This window comes from Apiospora kogelbergensis (genome assembly GCF_038363985.1).
Source record: "Apiospora kogelbergensis strain CBS 113332 chromosome Unknown utg000007l_segment0_segment0, whole genome shotgun sequence".
NCBI classification, from domain to species: Eukaryota; Fungi; Ascomycota; class Sordariomycetes; order Amphisphaeriales; family Apiosporaceae; genus Apiospora; species Apiospora kogelbergensis.
The window spans coordinates 310,935-336,428 of NW_027117424.1; the positions used below are offsets into that span (position 1 = coordinate 310,935).

Sequence of the window (25,494 nt, forward strand, 5' to 3'; positions counted from 1 at the left end):
ACAGAGAAGCACGTGTAATTAGTAAGATAATTTGACCATTTATGGCTTCTGGCGTCACATAGTCAAAGATCTCTATGCTAGAACCAGTTGAACGGCTCCTGTTTCAATTCTGACTGTCATTCACATCCCGAACGGGCTATTCTTTGAACTCTACGGCAGTTCCTCATGACTCACTTTATATCAACAGTAGTCTGCATCAACCACCTAGCTGGACGTGCTTCCAAGGGCGGCAGGTGGTATTGCAAGTGGGGAGCTGTCTTCCCCACGGGGCAGCTTGCTGATATTTTGGGACATACTGATATGACGGCAATCAAAGACTCGGCATCTGAGTGGCCACTGAACCTAAATCTTTACCTTGTCGTCGAGCGGAGGTTGATTACCCGGGTTCTGTTTAGCCGGAGAAGCTGTCATTCGTAGAAAGCAATAGAGTATCAGAAGCCGATTGATGACAATGCACACTGGGTACTAGGTAGACTATGGAATTTTGATATTACTTCCTAGAGGTCCAACCCCTAGGGTTGAAGACGAAAGTATATTTAGACCTTTGTGTGCCCGTCCCGTGGTTTCCCCTTGAAGATAGTAGGGGAACGGCGAGTTCAATCTGAGTCACTGATCCTAGCTTGGAACTAACAAAGTGATCACTTGTTCTACCCTCCGAAGCTGCGAAAGCGCCTTGCTTGTTCAACATCATGAAGGTCGTCGCCGTCGTACTACTTGCACTTGCTTCGGCAGTGCATGGGCACTGTAAGCAACCCAAAAGACGTCATCCGCTTAGACACAGCTGCGGTTATATAATGGCGGTAATTCTTACATTGGCTTCCGTCAACTCCACTTGACTCTTCGCATGCTGGATGTGTAATACACGGAAGTTCCACTAACCACGCGCAAACAACCCCCGACAGACAAGTTCCCCCGCCTCATCGCCAACGGCGCGACGACGCAGGACTGGCAGTACGTGCGCAAGACGACCAACTACCAGTCCAACGGCCCCGTGACGGACGTGTCCTCGACGCAGCTGCGGTGCTACCAGCTGGCCGCCGGCAGCGAGGGCGCGCAGACGATGAGCGTCGCAGCGGGCGCTACGGTCGGCTTCGTCGCCGACGCCAGCATCTCGCACCCGGGCACCCTGCAGTTCTACATGGCCAAGGTGCCCGCCGGCCAGACGGCCGCCTCCTTCGACGGGTCGGGCGCCGTCTGGTTCAAGATCTTCTCCCAGGGGCCCAACATCTCCCCCGCGGGGCTCACGTGGCCCAGCCAGGGCCTGCGCGACGTCACCGTTCAGATCCCGCAGTGCCTGGCGCCTGGCGACTACCTCATCCGCATCGAGCACATTGCTCTGCACTCGGCCGGCAGCGCCGGGGGTGCGCAGTTCTACATCGCGTGCGTCTTTCCTCTTCTCTATATCTTGACTTCGTTCTCTAGTTTTCTTCTTCTTTGTACTTCCTCGCAGCTTACCCCCGCCTCTTCGACCTCTTGCCAATGCTGTCGATATGCTGACTAACTGGTTCGTTGCAGTTGCGGCCAGCTCACCGTCACCGGGAGCGGGACCAAGACATTCAGTGGGGTGTCCATCCCGGGCGCATACAAGGCGACGGACCCGGGCATCATGATCAACATCTACTACCCTGTGCCCACGAGTTACACCGCTCCCGGGCCAGCCGTAGTTAAGTGTTAGATGTGTTCGTGTCTTGGCAAAGTGAATGCAATCAAGGAGAATGATGGGTCGGCAATGAATACCGATGTGGTGGTGGTGTTTTTTGTCTAACTTTCTAGGGGTGGTCTGTTTATTAGGGGTATGTAGGGTTGACCAGGAAGGAAATCAAATATCGCTATAACGCCACACATGTCCGTTGTCTAGGGGACAATCACTTGTCTAAGCCGCGACAGTTCTCCGAGGTGATTTCCGTGATCTCCTTGTATTTGGGGGGAAGTGTATAGATCAGGTCGAAGGCCTTCTTGGGGTATTTCTGGACCCTTTTGGCGCCCAAGGCCTTGGCGACATCCCTGAGGCGCTTGTGCTCCCAGCTGTTGTGGTGCGACACGGTCAGTTTTCCCCACGACGAGCTCCATTATACACTTGATGAAGACGTACCAGATGAGAATGTTTCCATGGCCCGAATAGTTCTCGATGACATCCACCACGCAGTCAATGTCGTCGCGACGGCAGGACGTGTCGACGTGGAGTCCCATGTCTTTGGCCAGAGGAAACACGGTATCATAGGGTCTCTTCTGTTTCCCATCTATGGTTGATGGTTAGCCGGGCATGTCGATTTAGCAAATGCACCACTTACTCTTCTTGGGTCGCTGGGCCATGACATGGGTGATGTTGTAGTCGGATGCGGTGCCGAAGACGCCGCGCAGGCACTGTGCGCGTTTCACGCCATCGGCGCTAAGGCCGTCGCCCTTCTTAGGCTTCTCCCCGTGGCGGATGAAGTAGACGGTCGGCTTTCTGGCAGCGGCAAGGGTTGCTGCTAACAAGATAGCGATAAGGAAGAGCCGCATGCTAGGTTAGGCAAGTGGTTGGTTGTTGAATGATAAGGAAGGAAAGAAGGCATGCAGAAAACAGACGGAAGGCCGGGTCTAAGTGGAATGGAAGGAATGAATGGGGCCAGGGAAAGGGGAGAAGAGGTTAGATTAAAGATCGGACGGGACTTGAGACGACAATCGATAGTGAGATTCCGTGTCTTGGCCAAAACAAACTATCAGCAAACCACGGTAAGCACGAAGTAAGAGAAGAAAGAAGCAAGCGGCGGCGCACTGGGCAGATCGCCCCGGATCTTCTCGCTGCTGAAGAGGATGCGAAATGGTCGGTCGGATGCGTCTGTCAGCTGCATGCATGACCGTGGCCGTGATCAAATGACGCGCGTTGGCCACGCCGAGTCGGTTCCTGGCATTTTCCCACGTGCCACGGGCTGTGGTCAGCTTGTCCAGTCAGCTTGTCCAGTGACTGGACTCCAGTCAGCAGCTTGCACTGTTTGGCGAATGACTCGCCCAGCAGCAGCTCGCCTCGTTTCCCAGCACACACGGACACGGAGCACCATGCACGCCAAGCTGCGCTGTGATCCAGGCCCACCGTATAAAAGCACAACGCTATATGTACTAGAGACATAAGCCGTCATCGAGCGCCAACGTGAGACACAAAGGATTTCGCCAAATATTACCTTTAGCAGGTCCCGGCGACATTTTTTACATTTCCATACTTGTCCTCGAAGAGAAAAGTGGCAAAAGAGGCTTCCGGAGGTTACCAAGCCCTTGGGCTCCCTTGACCGATGCATTTCGGTTTAGTGGAAACCTTGCAACCTTAGTGCGACGTATCGCCATCAGCAACACCAATCTCAGGATTACACAAGCATCTTCTGTCCATGGAATCAACAACAATATGCATCTCAGCGAGAGCACTAAGAAACTGGTCAATGACTAGACAGAAGACAGACTTGGCTCCCAGCCTTTCCAAACGTTGGTCGTTATCAAACGTTCCATGTTCCTTGGCAATTGTCATGAGTCGCGAATAGTTGCCTAGCCAGGTAACCCAGCTGACTGTGGCGACGTAGAGCACGAGTATTTCTTTGGTGGTCTCGAGACGTGAAGCACCATATCCAAACAACACCACCAAGCATCGCACTCCAACCCGTCACAGTGGGTTCCTGGAACATCGTTTTCGCTTATAGTGTCGTGACTGCACTGTCCTTGGATTTGTCTGGTCTTTGCTCCTTCTGCTGTACCATGGCCAATCATCTTGGGATGCCTTTTGGATATATGTCGGGCGGTTGAATAGCTGACGGGCCAAGATGAAAGATAGTCGACCGGCCTAGCTGCCTCGGCCGCTTTGTCATTGGCAATGCCCTGCAGCGCAAATACTATATCCCGAAGGACTAAGAATCCGGCTTCAGGGCACCAAATGAGAAGTGATTCATGGCTTGTGTTCTGGCTGCACGTCCCAAGGTTCCAAATTCGAGCAAATTCCGCCCACCTCCCTCGAAATAACGATACCATATAAGGGTGAGCGACGTCCATGGTATCTCAAGCCGCAAGAATATGCAAGCGACGCTGATGTGTGTAGCAAGTCCAGAGACTGACTTTCATTAAGGCACGTGGGCTTGGGAACCCAGGAGAGCTGAGAGAGGGTATGTAATGTGCGCAGCGAACTCTGCATCATAAAAGAAAGCTTCTCGCCGTGCGTGTTTCCTAGTATGACTGGCGGTTGGGGCTCCGCGATAGAGAAAAGATCGAGCAAAAGACGAGGTAGGCCAGTCGCGGCGGGTCCAGAGTACATTCAAGTCATGAGAAGACCGAGTAGACTGAGAGAATGGAACACTGCCAGTTGGTAGCAAGCGTTCGAGTTCACACCGGATGATTCGCAGCGGCTTCCCAAGCAATCATCAGATTAGCGCGCGCCACTCCTGAAGGGGGTCGCGACAATGCAGCGGTTGCGGGCTCCTTGAAACAGTGTCATGGGTGTAAATAGAACACCTTTTTGTTTGCTTCCTCCCTGGGTGCTAGAAAATGTCCATTTCTTCCATGCATTCGATCTGCATCAATGTGCATAGACCCAGGGGTAAATTAGTAGCTAAGAATACAACACCCGAAGACAATACACATTATCAGCAAGCAAGGGCCGAGTCTTTGTGCCTGGCAAAGAATAGAAACCACGCGATCCTGGCCTTTTAGATAAAGAACTTGGTTTTTCTCGTTCCAGGAACAAATTCTTTCAGTGAACAATAGAAACCAGGTGGGCGGCCTCATATAGATTAGGGGGCTCGGCCGTGTAATTAGTGGTGATATCTTCTCTGTTTCGCATCTTCTATTCACCATTGTGTGCAAGAGAGAGAGACTATAGTGTCGCCTCTTCATTTCTCTTATCTGTCTTCCTTTCTTACTCCCTTCTCTTGAGCAACGTTCTTCCGTTCTCCTTTCTACGCCTGGGCTTTCTGCTCCTCTCCAGAAAGTCGCATATTTTACTATAAGCTCAACCCTCCAGTGACAGAAGAGAAGCAGACATGTGCTATCACCCCGAGACGGTTTGGAGTTGCGGCTGCCGCGAGACCGCCAGCAGCAACTTGGAGCGATGCGGCGGCGCCATCGCCTACGGCCTCAACTGCATCGGCACCATGCCGGCCCCGGCGCATCGCACGCTCCACGTCGCCATCCCTTGCCGCGACTGCAGGAGCAAACGAAAGCCGGCTTCGTCGAGTGGGGAAGGCAGTCACAAGGGTGTGAGGGCACTGAAGCGCATGACGGCGTGCTTCTGAACGAGATAATGGTTTCGAACCTAGTGTACACTATACTTCAGTTCTTCCGGAGAAACCTGTAGATGGATATGAGAACTGACCAATCTAAGATATCGAGCAAAAGAGAGAATACATAGATAAGATAAAAGCGTAAGCTGTGGGAAAATAGAATAAGTAGACATGGGCACATATGATGCTGGCTACGTTTCTGTTGGGCTCACACCTTGACATTAAACCAAATAGGAAAAGAATGATGCTGGCTATAAATATATACTATTGAATACAGGAAGTATAAGGTTCGAGGAAAAAAGCAAAAGAACGGTCGAAATATCCTACTAGGTAGGATGCATCAGGAATTGAGCCCGATGCGGGGGTCGAACCCGCAGCCTTGAGATAGTCTCTCGCCGACTTGCAAGAGTCTTAGAAGTCTAACTAAGAGTCTCACGCTCTACCGATTGAGCTAACCAGGCAGATCGTTGTTTGTTGAAGACAAGGCGGCTTATCGTGGGATAAGTGCGGTGTAGGCGACGAGGACGATGGGTGGGTTGGCTAAGGTTAGGTTGGCGACAAGGTGGAACTGTGGGCAACGGAGACGCAGTCAAGAACACGAAATCACTGTGCGAAACCAAAGACAAACATAGACCCGATCCTCGATGGTTAGATTCACCAGGTGTATGCTGTTGAGTAGCCGTTCCGGCTGCTACTCCTGCTGCTACTTCTACTACTGCTACTGTCGCCACCCCTCTCGTAGTAAGGCCGCCTCGTAGACGTACTTCCATGGCGACCACGACGGTCAACCCCAGCAGTAGCAGACCTTCGCTCGTGCCGACAACCACACGGACACCCCTCCGCCTCGTCGCAAACCGCATTGGTGTCGAGCGAGAAGCACAGAAGCTCGGCGTTGAGCCGGACCACCCTCTCCTCCCACTCGTCGACGGCGCGCTGCCACGTCCGCATCCTGGCCTCGACCTCGGCCATGAGCCCCCAGTGGTGCCGCGTCGCGCGCACCAAAGGAGCGGGGTCCTCCCGATGCGGCGTCGCGGCGCTGGCGCTGTCTACGACGACCTCGCGATCGTAGGCCTCCAGCAGCTCGTCCGGGCTGCGCGTGGGCGGCTTGTCGAAGTCCTTGGACCCCAGCGCCCGGCGGTGGAGCTTGCTGAAGTGCTGGAGCTTCTTCTTCGCCTTGCGGACGTTGTCTTGCGCCTCGTGGAGCTCCTGCCCTACCTGGATGACGTACTCTTCACTCAAGGCCGACCCCTTGTCCGTGGAGTAGGTCGTCGGGATTCCATCGCTGTCCAGCTGGATACCGTCTGGAACACCACCATGATTAGCCAAGTCCTCCGTCATATCGCTTGATGCTACCGCAACCACGTCGTTGCGATGGCAGTGGTTGTCACAAGGCGCCTGGAGGCAACTCTTACCTGAACGCTTATGCCAGCTCTTGAGCATAGATACGAAATACTCATCCGGCTCGATGAAAGCGCCATCCCGCCGGCTTCCCTGGCTGTGCCAGGAGCCTTTGGGGTGTAACGTGTCTTTCAGACTATGTGAAGATCGTTCGAGGCGGATGGATCCCGAAAGCGACGGCATGCCCGAGGCCCGCGGCAGGGTACTCTTCACCCTCCTCAGCCGTCGCGAGATCGTTGGCCTCAAGTCCTGGCTGTGTAGCGAAGCCATTCTGTCCCAATTCAATAAGTAAAGGCGCGTGTGTGTACGTATGCGACGTTTTCGGTCGTCAGGGGATGTATGCCCACGTTGCGAACAATGTGTATTCTTTTTATAGCTGAAAGATGGCAGACTACAAATGGAAGAGGGGCGGTTAGCGCCTTTCCATATATGATGTGGTGTCCTGAAAGCGACCAGCACACGTCTTTGTTCGCGCAGGTTGGACAAAGCCATAGTGTGTTGTCCGTACCGGGAGTCTAGGCCTTTAAGCCTGGAAGCACGGATTTCTGATCGATAGGACCAGTTGGCTGAATAAAGACCTGCAGCGCTGTCGCTGAGTCGCAACTTACACCTACCCAGAAATGAGCGACCATCAAGTTCCTGGCCAGACTGATGCCATTTCAGAAAGCCTATCTCATGGGTCGAACCGCAGTTCCGACATGTGGTCTCTGGCTATCTTCAGCAGCTTGAGCCTCGCCTCCGACTCTTCCAGCAGGACGTCGCATCGAAGCTCGAGCAGACGCGCCTTGCCCGTCTTTACCTGCTGAGTGGAAAGAGCCGTCTTCGCCTTCAGCTTCTGCGCGCCCGCGACGAGCGAGGCCGCAAGGTGGACGAGAAGCACCGCTTGCATCGACGTGGCCGAATGGGCCGAGACGACGACATTGCCCACCGTCAGACTGGGGACGTCGAAGTCGGATTCCTCCAGCACCGGGTTCCGGACGGCGATGATGTTGCACATCTTGAGGCGCAAGAGCAGTGACCCCAAAACATCGTTGAGTCTCGAGTGACAGAGGTGCAAGTGGTCGAACAGGAACTGGTCCACGTCCTCCAATGCCATCCCGTCGTCCACGCCGAGGTCCAAAGCATCGGCGAACTTCTCGGGCAGGGGCTCGTGGTGTATGCAGCCGGGGTCTTGGCAGTCTTTCTTCTCGCGTTTCCAGAACATCTGGTCCATGGCCTCTGGATAAATGCCGATGAGCTCTTGGGTGGAGGCGAAGAGCTGCTCCAGAACCTTCTGCTGGTTGTGCTCTTTCCCCCACTTGGTAGCAATCTCACGTATGAATTCATCATTGGGCACGTGCCTGAGCTCTTCAGTTGATGCGCTCGAGTAGACTTTGTCGAATTCGGCTGCCAGGTTCGAAAGACGGCGGACAATTGAAGTCCTCAAGTCTTCGGGCGGCTCCGTCTGGTCGCTGGAGCTCGCAGCCGAGTCCGGTCCATGCGTGAGCTCCGGCGTCAATTCCGGCAGTGGCTCCCATGGGGTATCCAGAGTGATGGATGGCCAGTCGAATTGCATTTCCATGTCTTGGAGCGCGACGGGTTCCTGGGAGTAATGCTGTGGTGTGTGGACGGGAATGGCGTCAATAGCAGCCACTACCGGGATTTGGGGGACAGCGACCACCCTGCCCGATGGACTGAAGTTGCATCTTTTGAGGTTGGGTCAGTAGTATATCTCTAGAGGAGGATGTGCGGTCGAGGCACGTACGTCGCACCTGCTTTCATGCATCGCGAGCAGATCCTGGACCCGTGCTGTTTAGCGCATTTCAGCTTCTGCGCATGGCAGCGATCGCACGAGGTTCGCGGCGCCCGCGGCATTTCGACAGGCCCAGCTATATGCCGTGGAGGGAGACTTGTGGTGAATTAGATGAATACCTGTCACCTGTCATGAAGACAACAGCGACTCGACGTGGCGGTGATCGGCATCACGTCAGCTTCCCCGAAAGCCTAGAGGGAGACGGAGACATTTCCTTCTTCGTGATTCGAAGGAACGCTGGCAGGGATTTGTAGAAAGGAGGGGCTTGACCGTCGTCTGGGGGTCAACTAGGGGGGCATCGCACATTAGCGTCCGTCCCATTAAGCTGCTGCCAAACTCCAGAGCTTTCGGACGACAGGAGCCCTGCAGTACCTTTTCTACCTTTACTGCACCTCGACTCATGTATTCTAGTAGCTATAAATTGGAATCAGTCCATGATTGAGTCATTTGAGATCAAGACGTATGCACGAAGATACACAAAACTCGACGTGCATATGCCTCCATAGCATAGTTGCTGTAAATGAAATGATACCTTTATCGAGTCATTGGGTTGGCAGCCCAACCCCACGAGCGCAAGCGCAAGCAGCCACTTTGATAGCGGGCTGAACAGTGATCGGCTGATAGACGCCACCACACATATCCATTGCATATGTGCACTTTGTTGCTTGACCAGCTAGCCGGAGCAAACACCATGGCTTGGAGAGCTGGTCTCATTGACCAGAGATAAGAGCAACCATCCAACCCAGTCCTTGCGAGACGCATTGTCGCTCTGACGTCGGCACGGGGGTCACCCCCCTGCCCGGCATGGTCGCGTAGTATCGATATGCATGCCTACATGTAGCCGCCTCCCAACGTGTCTCACTTTGATTGAATTTCGCTTTCTGTCTGCTCCTGACTCCCCGACGGACCAGGCTGGAATCGCATGCGCACACACACAATTTCGCCCTTCTCGTGGTGTGTGGGTTCTTCGCCAAATCCCAGCAGCAACAGCAGCAGCAGCCAGCAAAGTGATTGAGTGATCAACCGCCCGCTCTCAACCTTTCCCCCTCCCAAATGATGATAGGTCATGTGTGATGAACGCTTGAAGTGTCCAGCCCGCCCTGCACATGGAGGAGCAGCTCGATACGGTCAGCGCCCTCGTCACGGCGCTGCTGTCCACCTACGACGACGGCCTGGAGTGCTACACGCGCTGGCAGCGCAAGCGGTGGCAGACGAACCACTACCAGGGCCGCGCGCGCGGGTGCGACGCCGCCGACAGCGGCGACGCCTGCGGCCTGAGCACGTCGCTCCGCGTCTCCCGGTCCCAGGTGCGCCAGGCGCACGACGGCGCCGCCGACGTCCTCGGCGCCGCCTTCTCCACCGGCGACAGTAAGCCGTCTCCCGCCTCTGCGAGAGGAAAGAAACCCCGTCGCGTAGCATAGCTGACCGTCGCCGCTCGCCCGTAGACCAGTGCCGCGGCGCCCTGCAGTCCAGCCTCCGATCGCTGCAGGCGCATGTCGAGGCGCTGCGCGGCGCGGCTCGCCGCCACAATGGCGGCCCCCTGGAGCTCCTGGAGCTCGTTCGCGCCTCGGAGGCGGCGCGCGCTTCTTCGCTGCGCGCCCTCGCGGAGCAGTACCAGCGCGTGGCCGTCGGCCGCTTGGTCCCGCGCGAGCTGCCCGTCCGTCCGTCGCCCCCGCGACGACCCAGCGCGGCATCTTCTTCGGCCGCCAAGGCCACTGCAACCGCGCCCCTGGCCTCGGAACTCATGGGCGGTGACGACAGTGTCGCGGGGGAAGTGGACGGTGTTGGATACGATGATGATTGTGACGGCGATAGCGACGGAGAGAAAGAAGCTGGGAGTGAGCAGGGCGATGGCGAGGAGGATGCCGGCGTAGTAGACAAAACGGCATCTCGATCTCACGGCGGCCCTGCCAGGCCGAACAAGTCGCCCTTCCAGCCGCAGCCGCCTTCTCCGCCGCCGACTCCCAAGATGATCTCGGACGACCTGCAGTCGACGTGCACGTCGGAGTTCGGGCCTCGGCCCAGGGCGAGCGTCTTCAGCGTCTTCTGCCCCGAGGCCATGAAGTACCAAGTCGACCTGCAGAGACCCATGCCTTCATCGTCATCATCATCATCACCATCGCCATTGCTGACCAGCCAGCGGCGGAAGAAGAAGAAGGACTGCTGCGGCCGGTGCGGCTACCGATGGAGCGACGCCGGCGGCGGTAATGGCAACAGTAGAGACTCGGTATCATCACGTTCCGACCACAACAGCAACATAGCTGCCACTACCATGGTCAAAGACGGGTTCCGGCTGACGCCCCGGTTCTTGGGCAAGTCGCACTGCCGAGGTGGCGGGTTCGGGTGTGTTCTGTGTACCTCGGGCGGCAAGACGGACGTGTACGAGTCCGTCGAGGGTTTGCGGGACCATATCAATGCATCACACGACAAGTGGCAGATGCTGCACGAGAGGGATATGGCGAATCGCTAAGAAAAAGCAAGAGTGTGGCCCAGGTAGCAAGCAGCCTCTGACTCTATGATGCTACAAACGTAAAAGTGTCCCCTTTCATGGAAGAGAAGCTTTTGGTTTTCTAAGACAATATTGGGTTGCAGTCCATTCGCCGACGGTCGCCCATCTCCAGCTAGGTATTAGACAGCACATGCAGCACGGTTCATATGAAGATGCAATATGCATGCGAGATATCCAAGTAAAGATAATTTTACCCAATGAAATAATTCATAAATACGAAGTGAGAGGAATGATGATCGACAGAAAGCGCATGAGAAGAAGGTCCACGAAAAGTTGTGGTTCTCTCCCAGTGTAGCACGGCCTCAACTTCCTGCGGTGCGGGGTTGCGCTGTATATAGCCCGTGAAACGTGGCCATTTCTTCAACCAACAAGGCGCTTTGGCGGAGTGGTTAACGCGATGCCCTGCTATGTGCAAACATAACAGGTTAGGCATTTCCTTCGGGAGCGCAGGTTCGAATCCTGCAGGCGTCGTCTCTTTGATAAGCAGGTCGTTCAACGGCAAGTTTCTTTTTTCCCGTCTCGTTCTTTTTTTGAAAATGTTCAACCAGGCATTCATTCGGTCGGTCGATCTGTTTTTACATAGTGGTTGCTCTACATTACTCATGCATTATTATGCATGCATAGCGCAAGCAAATCACAAGGTTATGTGTATGTATGTATGTATGGCATGCGCATTTCACATCAATGGGAGACTCAAGAAAGAAGCAGGTGAGTTAAAAACTTCAAGTTTTATTATGTCCTCAGTTGTGGAAATTGTATGTACAGGTCGAAATAGTAAAAAAGTGATCAAAAGATACCAAGAGGATCGATCCTCTTCTCTTGGGGTTGCGCGCGCATCGTCAAATAGACGCGACGCGCGTGGCAGGGTCAACCCCGGCCTGAAGGAAGCATGGCATCATGCTCCGTTCTTAGTTGACGCACTGGCTGTAGTAGTCGTTCTGCTTCTTGCAGGTGCCCTCGGCGCAGGTGGTCGAGCCGGTGAAGCCATTGCCACCGCACTGGCCGTACAGGGCAACGCCTTGGCTGTTGCCAGCGCCGGCGCCGGCGGTGGGGGCGGGCGCGGCGGCGGAAGTGCGGGTGATCATGGTGGTAGGAACGGGCGCGGCAGGGGCCTCGGGCTCGGCGTCGCAAGCATCGTCGTCGTCGCCGCCATCGACCTCGCAAGAGTCGTCGTCGCCGGCGGGCTGGGTGGGAGCGGGAGCCGAGGCGGCGGTGGAGGAGGCGGCAGGGGGCGCCTGTGTCGCAGCCGGGGCGGAAGCGGCAGGGGCAGAGGCAGAGGGCGCAGGGGCGGAAGCGGCAGGGGCAGAGGCAGAGGGCGCAGGGGCGGGGCTGGAGCCGCCGGCGGCGCTGCCGAACAGCTTGGGGCCGGGGACGGTGTAGCTGGTGATCTTGCCCTGGTAGGGGTTGAAGAGGATACCGGCGTCCTTGGAGGTGTACAGGTCGGTGCCCAGGGTGCCCTCGGGCAGGTCGGTGCCGGAGCCGGTGACGGCGATGTTGATGCACTGGGGGTAGTTCTGGGCGCCGTTCTCCTGGCCGCCGGCGTGCAGGGCGATGATCTCGTTGCGGAAGACGTAGTTGCCGGCCTTGAGGTTGGCGGGCACCTTGGTGGTCCAGGTGCCGCCGTTGGCGACGAGCTTGGCGGCGCCCCACTGGCCGCCCTCGTAGCCCATCTCGTCGATCTTGACCCATTTCAGGGACGAGACGTCGGCCTTGGAGCAGTCGCCGCCGCAGTCGGCCACGTAGGTCAGGACCGGGCCAATGTCGTGGGGCCAGTTGGGCCAGTCGAAGCTGACCTCGCCGCCGGCCGCGACGGAGCTCGTCAGGGCGCCCGGCTGCGCCTTCTTGTGGCAGTTGATGTCGGACGTCTTGTACATGGGCGGGTCCACGAAGCCGTTGTCCAGGTTCTCGGTCGACCAGGCCGCCACCTTGGGCGCGCTGCCGCCGTTCTTGGCCTGGTAGTAGTAGTCGAGCAGGAAGCCCTGCTGCTTCTTGCCGTCCGTGGCGAACGTGTTGACGTTGCCGTGGGCCAGGGCCGTGGTGGCGGCGAAGGCGCCGATGGCCGCGAGAGTGAGCTTGGTGGAAGACATGTTGCTTAGTGAGCGAGTGAGTGAGTGAGTGGTGGGCAAGAGAAGAAAAAGCGGCTTGGCTTTGATCGGTAGAATCGAGTGTTGGGTAGAAATGAATGTCCCGGCTTCACACGGTGAAGTTGACTTCGGTAAAGAATGTAAAGGGTGGAAAAGTGGTAAAGCTTAGGGGGAAAAGAGTGTAAAAAGCGACCTGCAACTGAGACGTGATGAAGCAGAAAAGAGATGTCGTACTGGACAGCGGACGGCATGGTCGTATTTATGCATGTATTGGCCTCGCCGCTTTCCATTGCAACTCGTCCGTCATGCAGAGCCTCAAGACACTCGAGATTGAGATTCAGGAGCCAAAACCCCACGCAGGCCAGCCAGCCGGCTTACACGGTCGGGCGTGGTGGGCCTGGCGGTGGTGGAAAAAGCCATCAATCTGGAACGAGGCCCAGCGATGGGGGGACGAGCTTCCCGTTGCGGAAATCATCCCATATGAGCTGTTCAGGGGGCCGGGGGTTCACGATGACGGTTCACTGATGGTCGACAAGGAGAAATCGAGCAAAGATGAAACGGCATCCCTGGTTGATCTCGGCGCCTGGCTCCGGATTGACGTGGGAGATCCACCGCGCTATCCCCTGCCGGTGATCTTGACACCCCCTGGACGCTCGTAACCTCCTATGAAAAAAGGGAATTCCAGCCGAGGCGCGTCGGCTTAGCGCTTTCCTCGCCCAGGCCGTTGGGTCGGCCAGTCAGGCCTCCACTAATCGACCAAATTCAGGGCGACAGCACAGCGCTATGGGCATGTGCAAGGCCCCATAAATCGCTGGCTCAATCACCGCTGAACCGCCAATTCCGGCTTCTTGGGCTGGCGTTTGGAGCATCCTTCTTTTCTACGTCCGTAGGGAAAGCCCAACGATCTGGCTAAGAATGGAAAGGAAAAGGCATCGTGTTTCTGTGTGCCTGATTCCATCTTCGTCCGCAACGATTGCAACCGTCCGCCAACGCTGATGACTGGACGTGTTTACCGTAGCTGGAATCCTTCCGCTGTGCCGCACGCACTGCCAGGTCGCGGCGTCGCCGTTTGAGTCACTCCGGCCATGGAAGTCCAATTCCTCCATGTTGTTGTTCCCAGGGCGAAATTGCGAAGTTCAAATCTTGAATATATAAAAACTTCCACCACTCATATCTTCCGGTTCTGCATAGTCCCCAGACACTCGAGCATTCTTCGTATCCGTTTTCTTCAGCCGCATCCCGTTGAAAAACCCCCACTCACCCACCCACCCACCATGTCTCAGGCCAAGCCGTCCTGGGCTAGCCTTCTCCAGAAGCCGCCCTCTTCTTCTTCTGCTGCTGCTGCTGCTGCTGCATCTGCTTCTGCCTCGGAACCTCCCGTGGCCAATGCCCATTCCGATGTCCAATCTCCGGCCAGGCCGACGCCGAACAAGACGCCCTCGCGGGTCGCCATGATCAGTGGCCACATGGACCTCTCGGCGGAAGAATTCGCGCGCGGCTACCACGCGCCCCTCGACGACGCCATCGCCCGCGGCGACTCCTTCGTCCTGGGCGACGCCAAGGGCGTGGACGAGCAGGCCCTGGCCTACATGCTGGCCCGAGACGCGTCGGCGGCCGGCCGCGTCACCGTCTACGCCAGCCGCCCGGCCAACGTCGCCCGGCTGGAGCGGCTGGGCGTCCAGGTGGTTCTGGTATCCGAACTGCGACAGCCATCTGCAACCTCTTCTTCGTCGCGCGGGCGCAAGGGCGGGAGAGGGGCGGGGAGGCAGGTCCATCTCCAGCGCGACGCCATGATGACCGAGGCGAGCGACTACGATATCTTGTGGGTGCGGACCGAGGCGGAGGCGCGCGCTCTCTACGGCGACAAGTACCGGCCCAGGGTCTCGGCTACGGAGTTGAATAGGCAGAGGAGGGCGGAAATGCTGGCCAGACAGGGAGGGGGCAGTTCAGTGTAGTAGTGTGTCAATCAGACCTAGTGACTGCTAACCAGTTAGATGACCTCACTCACGTAACTCGGCACTAGATAGATGCCTGTCCTACAGCCTTTTCCTCCAAAGCAGCCGCCGCATTGCAGTCACGGTGGTATTTCACAAATGTAATACACAAGTCTCTGCAAGCCGGATGACAGCGATGTCCAGTCGAAGCATCCATATTTAGCCGCCCCCGGACGCCATCGACAGCCGAATAGTAAGCACCAGTACGCGTAGATGAATGCGGTGCGTCGGTGGTACGTCAGCAACCCTCGGGCACTAAACCATCCGAAAATGCAATGCGTGTTCAAACTATTATTGGCACCCGGCAACCAATGCGTCGTTTCTATTCGCAATATGTTTGCTGGGTTGGGGGAGCCAAGCACGCCAGGGATCGAGCGCCCTCCCCCTCCCCCTCCCCCTCCCCAGATTAGAAGCCATAGCCACACACTCGTGGACGACAGTTCCCGCAGCAAAGCCCAATCAGAACCCGATACGAACCAAGCCACCACGGTTTGTGCTGTCATACCCAAGCTTTCGGGTGGTTGGGATGTTTTAGCCTTACGTCGTCCAAGGGTCGTATCGGCGCATGATTGGGCAGATATTTCAGTCCTTGGCAGGCCGGCTACTCGCAGATCCGGCACCCTTGCGTCCATTCCCGGCTGCCGGGCCCACCAATGCAGGCCACAATTAGATCAGAATGTTTGTTTTGTTTCCCAAATATATACCATGCAGGGGGAGGCTTCATCTATTATTTGATAGGCAGGCAAAAGCAGATATCTCGGGGCAATGCCATGTCGTCCGTGCCGGCGAGAGTCTTCAGTGCTGCAGCGCTACGATGGCGGGACTACTGACTAATTGATGTAGCTGATCGTCGCATATATTAAGATAGAAACCGGTTGAATCTGAATGCTTATCCCAGCTAGCACCCGAGCAATGCACACCAAGGATATCTTGTCCCAACACAAAATGTTGCAATTATCGCCTTTCATGGTAATATGAAGGAGCCTTGCGTCAGTGACGTGTTGTGCAATAAGCAATACGACTTGCATAGGCTCATCTTTTCAAAATACCCGCGACGCTGACATGCATGCGGAATCCGCTCGGAAGAAGATGAAAGCGTCCGGGAACCACGTTCTGCCGTCCTGGGCGGTTATTGCATAGCCACCTGGACAACAAAGACGAGATACTATCTTGGGAATCACTACAAGGCAGAGCAAACCGGGAGTGATACCAAGCCAGACCGATGATATCAAAGAGCAAGATAGAAGGATAAATATCTAGACAAGAGACCGCCATGAAGCAGGACAAACCACCAGAATCTTCACCTCATCCTCAACCAAGGAACCTAACAGCCCACCAACAACACCATAATCAAGAAGACGAAGAAGAATTGCATGACCAACAAATCAACTACCACCACCATGAAGTTCTCCAACCTCTGCACGATCCTCGCCGCGTCGACCGCGCTGGCCGCCCCATCCTCCCTCCTCCCGCCCCGGCAAGCGGCCTGCGACCAGAGGCAGCAGCCCTCGGAGGCCGAAGCCACGGGCGCGCTCCGCGACTGGCTCGCCGCCGTCAACACGGTCAACGCCTTCGTCGACAACGCGGCGCGCGCCTCGTCGAGTGCGGCCGCCCACGCGCTGCAGTTCGCCAAGCACGAGCCGAACGACCTGAGTGAGTCCCTCTTTTTTTGTTTTTTGTTCCACACCACTCCAAAAGGCTGACCGCTGGGGAAAAAAAACAGAGGTCCTGAGCCGCGTCTGCGGCGTCTCCGACGCCTACACCCGCGCCGTCCGCGACCTGGGCCAGGTCTTCGGCGCCGTGCTGACGAATCTGCAGGCCGTCGTCGATCGCCCGGCCGCCGCTGAGGCCGCGGCCGCCACCATCAACCGCGTCCGCTGCTGCAACGTCCTCCCCGACCTCGACGTGCTCTGGCTCGAGGCGGCCGGGGCCTACGGCGTCGTGGGCCAAGTGCAGACCGACGTGCCGCGGCCGGGGGCGTGCGCGGCGGTCCAGTGTTGAAGGAAGCGTTTTGTTTTGTTTCGGGCGCTTCGCTGTTCCCCATCATGGCCTCGTTGGCCGGTGCTCTCGAGCTGGGGAGGGGACGTGTGCATCTGGGGGCTTGTGCTTCGTTGTTCGGGTAATATGGTGGGCTATGCGGGGGGTTGCAGATACCGGGAGCCTAGGGAGGTTTGCATTGGCAGGTTGCATGCGTTCATTACGAGTCGGCGTCCGGCGTTGGGATTTTCTTTCGTACTCATTGGCTTCTTTCGGCATCGGTTGGTTGGGTATTATGAGGGCTGGCGTTACTGGACATGTCTCATTGGGTTGATAGAGTGAAACAATAAAACCATATCTGAACCGCAGGGAACTTCTGGTTATGGGTGCGAAGCTGCATGTCTCATCCAACTATTCGGTCATCCTTTTCTCGGGTTCGCCATGACGTTAGATGTGATACGCATGGGCTGGAAAAGCACGACACCGGTGAGCGACGGCAGCCGTGCTACCTCGTGTAAAACGAACTCATAGGGACAACCTACTATTGGATGGCGTCTCGGCTTCAACTAAGGTTTGCTGTTTCATTCGATAGTCAGGAAGTATCGGGTTGGGCATCAGTTTGGATGGATGCGGCAGGACCGGCTCGAAGCTCCTAATCCAGAAAAGCGAAAAAGGGGGTCGTACCATCAAACTGATTCCAATAGTCAACATATTCACCGATGCTCTGCCCCTCTGGAGCAGCACGTGTTAAAACCCCAGGTGGCAACTGCATTTATGCATGCATGGTGGGTGCATGGTATTTGTCATGCTTCGTTGATCATAGATTAGCTTTGAAGATCTTCAAAACAAAGTGAAAGTTGATATGTAGCGGTTGTCGTACATCAACAACATTGCTCGACTGTGGTTCTCTGGTGGGGGGAGAGAGAGGGACGGTTGCGGCCCCCGATTTCTCTCCCCTTGTATTACCCCGCAAAGCTTGAGTCTGACACCGTCGCAAGCCAACCATGTTTCGATCAGACGACAGGGCATGTCATCCTGCAGCCGGTGGGAATGGGCCGTTGCTTAACCTTCCTCGCCCATTGAACGGTCCGGGCGGCCAGGCTTCCAATACGACCAGGCGACCCGGGGCAAAAAGAAAAAAGGAAAAGCATCGTGATTCGCCAGAGTTTCCTTCTCTTCTTGGCTCTCCCCCGTGCATCACGTTTCCAGCATTTGGATCGTCGATGAGCGAGCGGCGTATGCGGGGTTTTCTTCCCCTTCTCTTTCTCTCTCTGCGGCACCCGACCGAGAGAGAGTACGGCTGTACGAGAAACACGTAAGAGCCACACGAGACGTTGGACGCAGACAGACACGAAGCATCAGCGATCCTCCTCCTCCTCTCCCAAGAATGGCGCAGCACGCGGGAGTAAACCCAGTGGGCAGTGGTTAGCCCCGGCGAGCCAACAAAGAACTCTGACAGTTCATCTAACTAACTCACGACCCCTAAGGAGCAAAGGCCACTGGATTCCGTCATGCATTTATACCGCTAGAGCTTGCATACCGTACAAGAGCTTTCGAGTTCCGTTTTCCTTTCGTTTTCCTTGCTTTCCATTACTGAAGCCTACCTTCGTGTGTGATCGTGCTTATCTGAAGACTCCCCGAACCCCCCGGCCACCAGCTGCACAATTGTCGCCAGCAAAAGTAGCCAGACAACGAAGTGAAGTGATAACTAGCTGCCTGTGCAGGATCCAACACGTACTTACCCTGCTGGTTCCCTCCTCCCTCCTTCTCCTCCACGAACCACACTCAACCCAACCAAACAAGTCCAGAAACCGCCCACTTCCAAGTCCATGGCGGTAACGAATTTGACCGACGAAAGCGCAAGCCCTGTCACCCAGATCTTCTACCTGAGCATCCCCGTCGAGCACCCGCTCGAGGATGCGACGAGCGGGGCCGGCTGTAGGTGGGCCGAGGTGCTGGAGCTGATTGCCGAGTCTCCCGGCTTCCTGCGTCTCTACTGGGGCCGGCAGGTGGAGGAAAGCAAGAAGGTGCAGTTACACATAGGTTCGTCTCTTCCATTCGTACCCTCGACCCATGCAACATGTTTCTTTTCATTTTTTTTGTTTATTTGAATTGCATGGGCGTTACAAGCAACGATCCCCATTCCCCATCCACCCCGACCATGACCAATAGATACCCAGACGGATCGCTTCTTGTCAAGCTGGCCCTAAACCATGCCTTCTGACGAGACAACAGTGAGAGAAACCCTGGAGCAGAACGAGGACTTCCTCGAGTCCGCGCTCTACCTCGACGAGGTCCTGCCGCTCATCAAGAGCCTCCTGACGCCGCCGCACCCGGTGCACCCGACCATCCCGGACATCCAGATTTGGCACGTGCATCTGGGCCAACAACTAGCCGCCGCCGCCGCCACTACTACTAGCAACGCCGCCGCCGCCGCGACGACGGCCCGCGGCTTCGGCCTGGGCTCGCTGCTGGGCTACCCCGTCAGCACGGCCCTGTACGGCAACGACGACGACGACTCGTGGATCGAGGGCGAGTGGCTGCTGTGGGCCGACGCCATGCGGCGCGTCGAGGGGTGCAAGACCATCGCGGGCGGCCGGCTGATCAAAGCCCGTCGCCGCGGCGGTGAAACCACCCACGACGACGGGCGGCGGTGGGGGCGGTGGCGGCAATGGGTACCTCATCTACGTGGGCTGGGAGACGCTGAAGCACGACGACGAGTACCACGGCTCCCCGCACTTCAAGGAGCAGGTCATGGTGCTGAGCTCGGGCGGCAAGGGCTTCAAGGAGTACGGCCACGTCGTGTTTCAGGGGTTCAAGGAGAGGGGTAATGACAACGGTGCTCTGGTGGCATGATGAATTGGCGAAACGTGGTTCCCAAGACGACGGCGTTTGGTTATGGTGTCGCTGGAGTTTAGTTTGTAACGGCCGGGCTATTGGGCGCGGCGCAATTCATGGTAAAGAGAGACATACGGGGGACACAGAGAGCTCTGCAACATGGGTGAAATTTGTACGGCATAGCAAAAGAACACACTCGATCCCCGCGAACGATAGCTGCCAACATAGAAACCCCCGATACGCTAAAAGACCGTCTGTCCCCCGTCCACCAGTATGTCCGCCCCGTTGATGTAGCTCCCCGCGCGGCTGGCGAGCAGCACGACGGCGCCCGCCAGCTCGTCGGGCCGGCCCATGCGGCGCATGGGGTTGCGGCTGAGCCAGACGTTCTTGGCCGCGTCGAGCCCGACGCCCTCGTTGAGCACCGTGTCCATGTAGCCGGGCGACACGCTGTTGACGCGGATCCCGTGCGCCGCCCACTCGGCCGCCAGGCTCTTGGCCAGCGCCAGCACCCCCGCCTTGGACACGTTGTACGCCACCTGCGGCTGCGGGTAGTTGACCCGGTGCCCCGAGATGCTCGCCACCAGCGTCACGCTGCCCCCGCGCCCCGTCGCCATCATCCGCCGCGCCACCGCCCGCGCGCACACGAACCCCCGTCGTGTTGACGTCCAGCACCCGCCGCCAGTCCTCGGCCGTCGTCTCCGCCGCGTGCTGGCACGCCACGACGCCCGCGAACGCGACCAGCACATCGATGCCGCCGCCGAGCGTCGCCGCCGCGTCCGCCACCGCCGCGTCCACGGCCGCGGCGTCGGTGACGTCGACCCGGACGAACCCGACGCGGGCGTGCGGGAACTCGGCCTGCAGCGTGCGCGCCTTGGCCGCGCCCTCGGCGGCGTTCGTGTCGAACAGCACGAGCCCCGCCAGCCCGTGCTCGAGCAGCGCGCGCGACGCCGCGAACCCCAGGTCGCCCGCGCCGCCCGTCACGATGGCGTTGCCCTCGACGCGGAAGCGGCCTGCGGCGCGGGCGGCGGGGGTCGCGCTGGCGGGGAGAGGGGGCGGCGGCGCGGCGAGCGAGCCGGGCATGTTGCCGTCGCCCAGTTTCATCTGGGGCAGGACGCGCGCCGTCAGGTCAGTCCGCGACGTCGGGACGGTTTGGAGGACCTCGCTGGCGTCGTCGTCCTTCGTCGTGACGGAGCGGGCCTCGAAGCTGTGGCTCATGACGATTCGAGTGGAGAGGGTTCGGGGAAGAAGAAATTGTTGAGGGTGCAGCGGTTGTGTGTTGTTGGAGTCGTGGACGACGATGAGGGGGTTTATATGCGGGGTGTGGTGCCTGAGAGCGAGATTCGGGGTACTGCAGTCCGTAGCAGTTGGCTGGCAACCTTGAGGGAGCGGGAAGGAGAGCGCCGAACCACTATGCCATGCACGACTTGCTCAGAAGAATCGGAGGGCGAAAACGGATTAATGGGTTCCGAGGAATTAGTATTGTATTCTCTACCACAGAAACCAGCGTCATTAACAGTATCGAGTATCGTACAGCCGACAGTTACATTGCGTTGCCCGGAGGACCCTCACACGTGCGAATCAGCCCGCATCTTGCGGATCGCGGTGCTGCTGATCTTGGACGCGAAATTGTCCGTCTTAGTCGGCTGCTCGTCTGTAATTTCCTCGGCACTCAGAACATCCACCTCGAATATCTGCAACGGATGCCAGCCGAGCTCCTTTCGCTTGGCGTTGACGGCCGCCCCGCCGGATCTGGTCTCGCCCGAGACCACCAAAGCATCCATGTTCTCCTGGGTGATGGTAGGCCCGAAGGCGTCCTGGATCTGCACGCACGACACCGAGATGGTGCCGGAACGGAAGAGCGCGGTGACCTCGCCATCCTTCTTGGTGATTTTGGGGCCGGCAGCGCCGGCCTTCCAGCCTTGCTTCTGGAGCTCCAGCATCGACGACAGGAACTCGATGACGCCCATCGCTCGGTCTTCCCAGGGCTGCACAAACTCGGCGTACTTTTTGTTTTTGAGCAATTCATCGCCGGTGATGCCCACAACAAAAGAGCATGGCTTAGCCGATCCCTCAGCCGGCACTTTGAGGAGGAGGATGGCCGCGGTAAGCAGCAGCTTGTGTCCTGGATGGAGATGGTCGAAAGTGCCACCAAGACAAACAACGGAATGGGGAGTTGTAGTCGGCGATGCTGAGACAGAATTGAGTGGTTCGCTATTCAGGGTGAGGCCACCGTCGACGGTGATCAGCTGATCCTGGCTGAGAGCCTGGATGCCCTCATACATGCGCAGATAGGTGGACAGTTGCTTATGACCCGCCTCGGAGCCGACGCTGAAGATCTGCTTCCAGGGGTGATAAGCGGCGACGAAGGTCGTCAGATCCACGACGACGGTGTTGTTGGGCTCAATGGCCAGCTTGAAATCCTCGGGAATGCGCTTGGCGGCGTCGTGGTCGACGAGGACGACGCGCGCGTCGACGGAGCCGGGCCCGCCGTCCGCCTCGGTGGCCACCCGGAGCCGCGCGCAGACGACGGAGACGAGGCTGTACAGGCCGGCCAGCAGGGACTGCTGCTCGGGCCACGCCAGCGACTTGTGGCGCCGGAACTGGCCCGAGAGCACCGGCGCACCCACCGCGATGATGAGGGTCGATCCGTCATTGGACCCTTGGGGGAGGAGGAGTCTTTCAGCTTGGCGATGACGGACTCGAGGGTGGGACGGTAGGCGGCGCTGAGCTCCAGTGGGCCGGCGGGCCGGGGAGGGGGCGGCAGGAGCAACAGCGAAGGCAGCTCGGCTGACTTCATACTTGGCTAGGTAGGCAAGACGAATTCAAGGGTTCAATGGCTGTGGGCGGGGTCTGCTTTGGGGGACGCCTGATTTGACTGTCAAATAGGATTGAGAAAAGGTTGCGAAGTTGTGATGGCAAACAAACAGGTGGTTCGACCGTCCGGGTTACGTTCTTACGTCGAATCGCTCCCCCTCTGCTTCGGCTAAAGTGGAGATGAGCCCATTCGTTCTATCAGGCCTTGACATGACATGACTGACTGTAAAAACGGAATGTGTAACATCGCACATTGGACAATGAAGTACGGTTTCATTGTTAGTACCTTGGGTTGCCTCCTGTCAATTGGAAGATATGCATGGTGGCATTGGATTATGTAGACAGAGGTCGGCTACTGTTAAGGCTCTTGGGGGCTGCTTAGGGAGCTGTCTGCTGTCTGGGGCTGTGTTTTGGCGACCAATGAGCCGACCAACCGCTTTCATTGCCTTTGCCTTTGCCTTTGCCATTACCATGGCCATATTCGATTGCCGTCCCCGACTCCAATCAATTGATTGACGCCCTTCGAATCACAGCTTCCAAAGAACAACACCTCCCCCCATCCGGCGTGTCCAAGCAACCAACCACCTTCTCTCTCCCCCGAAACTAATCGCTCGCGCCTGCCATCGCGCAGCGGCGGAGCATTTCTAGCTGCTACTCACTACTGCCTGCTTTACTATTGGACCTAGGCCAAGTTTCGACCCAAGAGTCATTTCGACGAAACCATGAACCAATCACAGGGCTATGCGGGAGCCCCGCGACAGTCCGCGACCGATGCTGGAAACGCAGGATTGGGAGCAGGAACAGGAGCGGGAGCGGCTGCACCTGGAGGCTACGCCGCCCAACACGACGAACTTCACATTTCTCCCACCATGACCCATCCCACCCCGAGAGACTTATCCCACACCCAACCCACCACCCCCGCCTACCCGTCGTCCAACTCCCAGTCCTCGGTGCCCAATGTTTTGCAGCCTGGAGGCTTAGGCGCCGCCCGCCCACCTGCCATGAGCGCCAACACCGCACCCACCCTGCCCACCATGTCGACCGGCATCCCGCTGCAGCAGTCTCCCACCGAGTACTCGTCGCCTTCGAAACCACCCTCGTTAACTCTGTCCGCCTCTACCTCCCACGCCTACTCGAGATCGAGCCCGGCCGCGCCCTTCGAATCCTCGGGCTTCACCCCCTACACGCCTACTACCCCCGGCGGCTCCGCTGGCCCATCGCAATACATGTCTCCTCAAGACCCCAAGTATGGCGCGCCTGGGTCGCAACGTAATATTTCCAACACTCCCTTAGGCCTGGCCGACATCAGGCCCCGAGCCGACTCGAGCCTGTCCGATGGCACACCCGGCACCCTCGCTTACGAACTTGCCAACGGGCAACCGTCAACAAGCAACTACTTGGCGCCGTGGGCGCTCTATGCCTTCGACTGGTGCAAATGGGCTCCGCAAGGAAAAGGCGCCGGCAAGGTGGCCATTGGCAGTTACCTCGAGGACGGTCACAATTTTGTAAGCGTCCCAATATCCCTGCATTGCCTCGTTTCGGCTTGCTGACAAGAACCCCTCCCTCCCAGATCCAAATCCTAGATACCCAGGTTGTGAACACGCCTAACGACATTTACACCCCCGGCTCTTCTAAGCACAGCATCGAGTTTACCAAGGTCGCCGAGGCCACCCATTCGTATCCCGTCACGCGGCTCCTCTGGGAACCGCCCTCGTCCCAAAAGCAGAGTACGGATCTGCTGGCGACCTCGGGTGACCACCTGAGGCTGTGGTCGCTACCCTCGGATGCGCAAAGCTCCTACGGCAACAATGTCACCAGGCCCAACGCCAACGCGCCCATCACGAAGCTCACGCCGCTCGCGCTTCTCTCCAACTCCAAGACGCCCGACCATACGGCGCCCCTCACCTCGCTGGATTGGAACCAGGTATCACCAAGCTTGATCATCACCTCTAGCATAGACACGACTTGCACTATTTGGGATATCCCTTCTCTTACCGCCAAGACACAGCTCATTGCGCACGACAAAGAGGTCTACGATGTGCGATTCTGCGCCAACACTGTCGACGTGTTTGTCAGCTGTGGCCAAGATGGCAGTGTGCGCATGTTCGACTTGCGGAGCCTGGAGCACAGCACCATCATCTACGAGCCGACGGCCAAGGACGAACGAGGTGGGCATTTACTTGTCTATTTTTCTACATAATGCGACTGCTAACATTGCTTTTGTTCTAGACGCTACCGGTGGACGAATTAGCCCAACGCTGGCCCAGCAGACCATGACCAACGCACCCCCGTTGATGAGATTAGCGACTTCACCACATGATACCCATCTCCTCGCCACGTTCGCGCAAGATTCCAACGTCATCAGGATACTTGACGTGCGGCAGCCCGGCCAGGCGCTCTTGGAGCTTCGGGGGGCACGGCGGATCCGTTAACTGCGTCGAGTGGTCGCCTCTGCGGAGAGGAACGCTCGCCTCGGGTGGCGACGACTCTATGGTGCTGGTCTGGGATCTGATGAACACCACGCCCAGCAACGCGCCTTCCAACAGCGGCCCCGGCTCGACCGACAAGCACCTGACGCCGGTAGCGAGCTGGCAGTGCGACTACGAGGTTGGAAACCTGGGCTGGACGCCGCCTCTGCCCAACTCGGATGCTGGCGAATGGCTAGGTGTCAGTGGCGGACGAGGTGTCTGGGGCGTCAAGATATGAGGCCCCGCCACGTCAGACCTAGCATATCGAAACATCTATCGGGCACATAACGACGCGACGCAGTGACACGGCTTGAACGAGTACGGGTTGTCGGGATCATATAGACAGACGCTGCTGCTGCTCTATGGGGGCTGGGTTCTACGGA

The 25,494-nt window shown here is 57.6% G+C and overlaps 14 protein-coding genes across 14 annotated transcripts; 8 read left to right on the forward strand and 6 right to left on the reverse strand.

Moving 5' to 3' along the window:
• Positions 1-689: 689 nt before the first annotated feature.
• On the forward strand, positions 690-1,675 carry PG998_010444 (uncharacterized protein; the record flags this gene model as incomplete). Its single annotated transcript, XM_066877260.1, has 3 exons — positions 690-744; positions 903-1,380; positions 1,516-1,675. 3 exons carry the CDS (start codon positions 690-692, stop codon positions 1,673-1,675), a joined length of 693 nt encoding a protein of 230 aa, XP_066726314.1.
• Positions 1,676-1,865: 190 nt separating this feature from the next.
• On the reverse strand, positions 1,866-2,502 carry PG998_010445 (uncharacterized protein; the record flags this gene model as incomplete). Its single annotated transcript, XM_066877261.1, has 3 exons — positions 1,866-2,025; positions 2,093-2,240; positions 2,292-2,502. 3 exons carry the CDS (start codon positions 2,500-2,502, stop codon positions 1,866-1,868), a joined length of 519 nt encoding a protein of 172 aa, XP_066726315.1.
• A 2,495-nt stretch (positions 2,503-4,997) lies between these two features.
• PG998_010446 (uncharacterized protein) lies at positions 4,998-5,249 on the forward strand (the record flags this gene model as incomplete). Its single annotated transcript, XM_066877262.1, has 1 exon — positions 4,998-5,249. The coding sequence occupies one exon, from the start codon at positions 4,998-5,000 to the stop codon at positions 5,247-5,249; it is 252 nt and encodes an 83-aa protein (XP_066726316.1).
• A 642-nt stretch (positions 5,250-5,891) lies between these two features.
• PG998_010447 (uncharacterized protein) lies at positions 5,892-6,905 on the reverse strand (the record flags this gene model as incomplete). Its single annotated transcript, XM_066877263.1, has 1 exon — positions 5,892-6,905. One exon carries the CDS (start codon positions 6,903-6,905, stop codon positions 5,892-5,894), a length of 1,014 nt encoding a protein of 337 aa, XP_066726317.1.
• Positions 6,906-7,308: 403 nt separating this feature from the next.
• PG998_010448 (uncharacterized protein) lies at positions 7,309-8,489 on the reverse strand (the record flags this gene model as incomplete). Its single annotated transcript, XM_066877264.1, has 2 exons — positions 7,309-8,320; positions 8,380-8,489. The coding sequence occupies 2 exons, from the start codon at positions 8,487-8,489 to the stop codon at positions 7,309-7,311; spliced, it is 1,122 nt and encodes a 373-aa protein (XP_066726318.1).
• Positions 8,490-9,533: 1,044 nt separating this feature from the next.
• Positions 9,534-10,897, forward strand: PG998_010449 (uncharacterized protein; the record flags this gene model as incomplete). Its single annotated transcript, XM_066877265.1, has 2 exons — positions 9,534-9,795; positions 9,873-10,897. 2 exons carry the CDS (start codon positions 9,534-9,536, stop codon positions 10,895-10,897), a joined length of 1,287 nt encoding a protein of 428 aa, XP_066726319.1.
• Positions 10,898-11,844: 947 nt separating this feature from the next.
• Positions 11,845-13,023, reverse strand: PG998_010450 (Cel61b; the record flags this gene model as incomplete). The annotated part of the gene is made up of 1 exon (XM_066877266.1): positions 11,845-13,023. One exon carries the CDS (start codon positions 13,021-13,023, stop codon positions 11,845-11,847), a length of 1,179 nt encoding a protein of 392 aa, XP_066726320.1.
• Positions 13,024-13,325: 302 nt separating this feature from the next.
• On the forward strand, positions 13,326-13,679 carry PG998_010451 (uncharacterized protein; the record flags this gene model as incomplete). Its single annotated transcript, XM_066877267.1, has 1 exon — positions 13,326-13,679. The coding sequence occupies one exon, from the start codon at positions 13,326-13,328 to the stop codon at positions 13,677-13,679; it is 354 nt and encodes a 117-aa protein (XP_066726321.1).
• A 615-nt stretch (positions 13,680-14,294) lies between these two features.
• Positions 14,295-14,975, forward strand: PG998_010452 (uncharacterized protein; the record flags this gene model as incomplete). Its single annotated transcript, XM_066877268.1, has 1 exon — positions 14,295-14,975. One exon carries the CDS (start codon positions 14,295-14,297, stop codon positions 14,973-14,975), a length of 681 nt encoding a protein of 226 aa, XP_066726322.1.
• A 1,439-nt stretch (positions 14,976-16,414) lies between these two features.
• Positions 16,415-17,015, forward strand: PG998_010453 (uncharacterized protein; the record flags this gene model as incomplete). The annotated part of the gene is made up of 2 exons (XM_066877269.1): positions 16,415-16,667; positions 16,738-17,015. 2 exons carry the CDS (start codon positions 16,415-16,417, stop codon positions 17,013-17,015), a joined length of 531 nt encoding a protein of 176 aa, XP_066726323.1.
• Positions 17,016-18,820: 1,805 nt separating this feature from the next.
• Positions 18,821-19,847, forward strand: PG998_010454 (uncharacterized protein; the record flags this gene model as incomplete). Its single annotated transcript, XM_066877270.1, has 3 exons — positions 18,821-19,034; positions 19,227-19,666; positions 19,692-19,847. 3 exons carry the CDS (start codon positions 18,821-18,823, stop codon positions 19,845-19,847), a joined length of 810 nt encoding a protein of 269 aa, XP_066726324.1.
• A 224-nt stretch (positions 19,848-20,071) lies between these two features.
• Positions 20,072-21,044, reverse strand: PG998_010455 (uncharacterized protein; the record flags this gene model as incomplete). Its single annotated transcript, XM_066877271.1, has 2 exons — positions 20,072-20,371; positions 20,478-21,044. The coding sequence occupies 2 exons, from the start codon at positions 21,042-21,044 to the stop codon at positions 20,072-20,074; spliced, it is 867 nt and encodes a 288-aa protein (XP_066726325.1).
• Positions 21,045-21,394: 350 nt separating this feature from the next.
• PG998_010456 (phosphopantetheine adenylyltransferase 1) lies at positions 21,395-22,626 on the reverse strand (the record flags this gene model as incomplete). Its single annotated transcript, XM_066877272.1, has 2 exons — positions 21,395-22,488; positions 22,542-22,626. 2 exons carry the CDS (start codon positions 22,624-22,626, stop codon positions 21,395-21,397), a joined length of 1,179 nt encoding a protein of 392 aa, XP_066726326.1.
• Positions 22,627-23,365: 739 nt separating this feature from the next.
• On the forward strand, positions 23,366-25,349 carry PG998_010457 (WD40-repeat-containing domain protein; the record flags this gene model as incomplete). Its single annotated transcript, XM_066877273.1, has 4 exons — positions 23,366-24,148; positions 24,214-24,811; positions 24,873-24,981; positions 25,028-25,349. 4 exons carry the CDS (start codon positions 23,366-23,368, stop codon positions 25,347-25,349), a joined length of 1,812 nt encoding a protein of 603 aa, XP_066726327.1.
• Between the last annotated feature and the right edge of the window lie 145 nt (positions 25,350-25,494).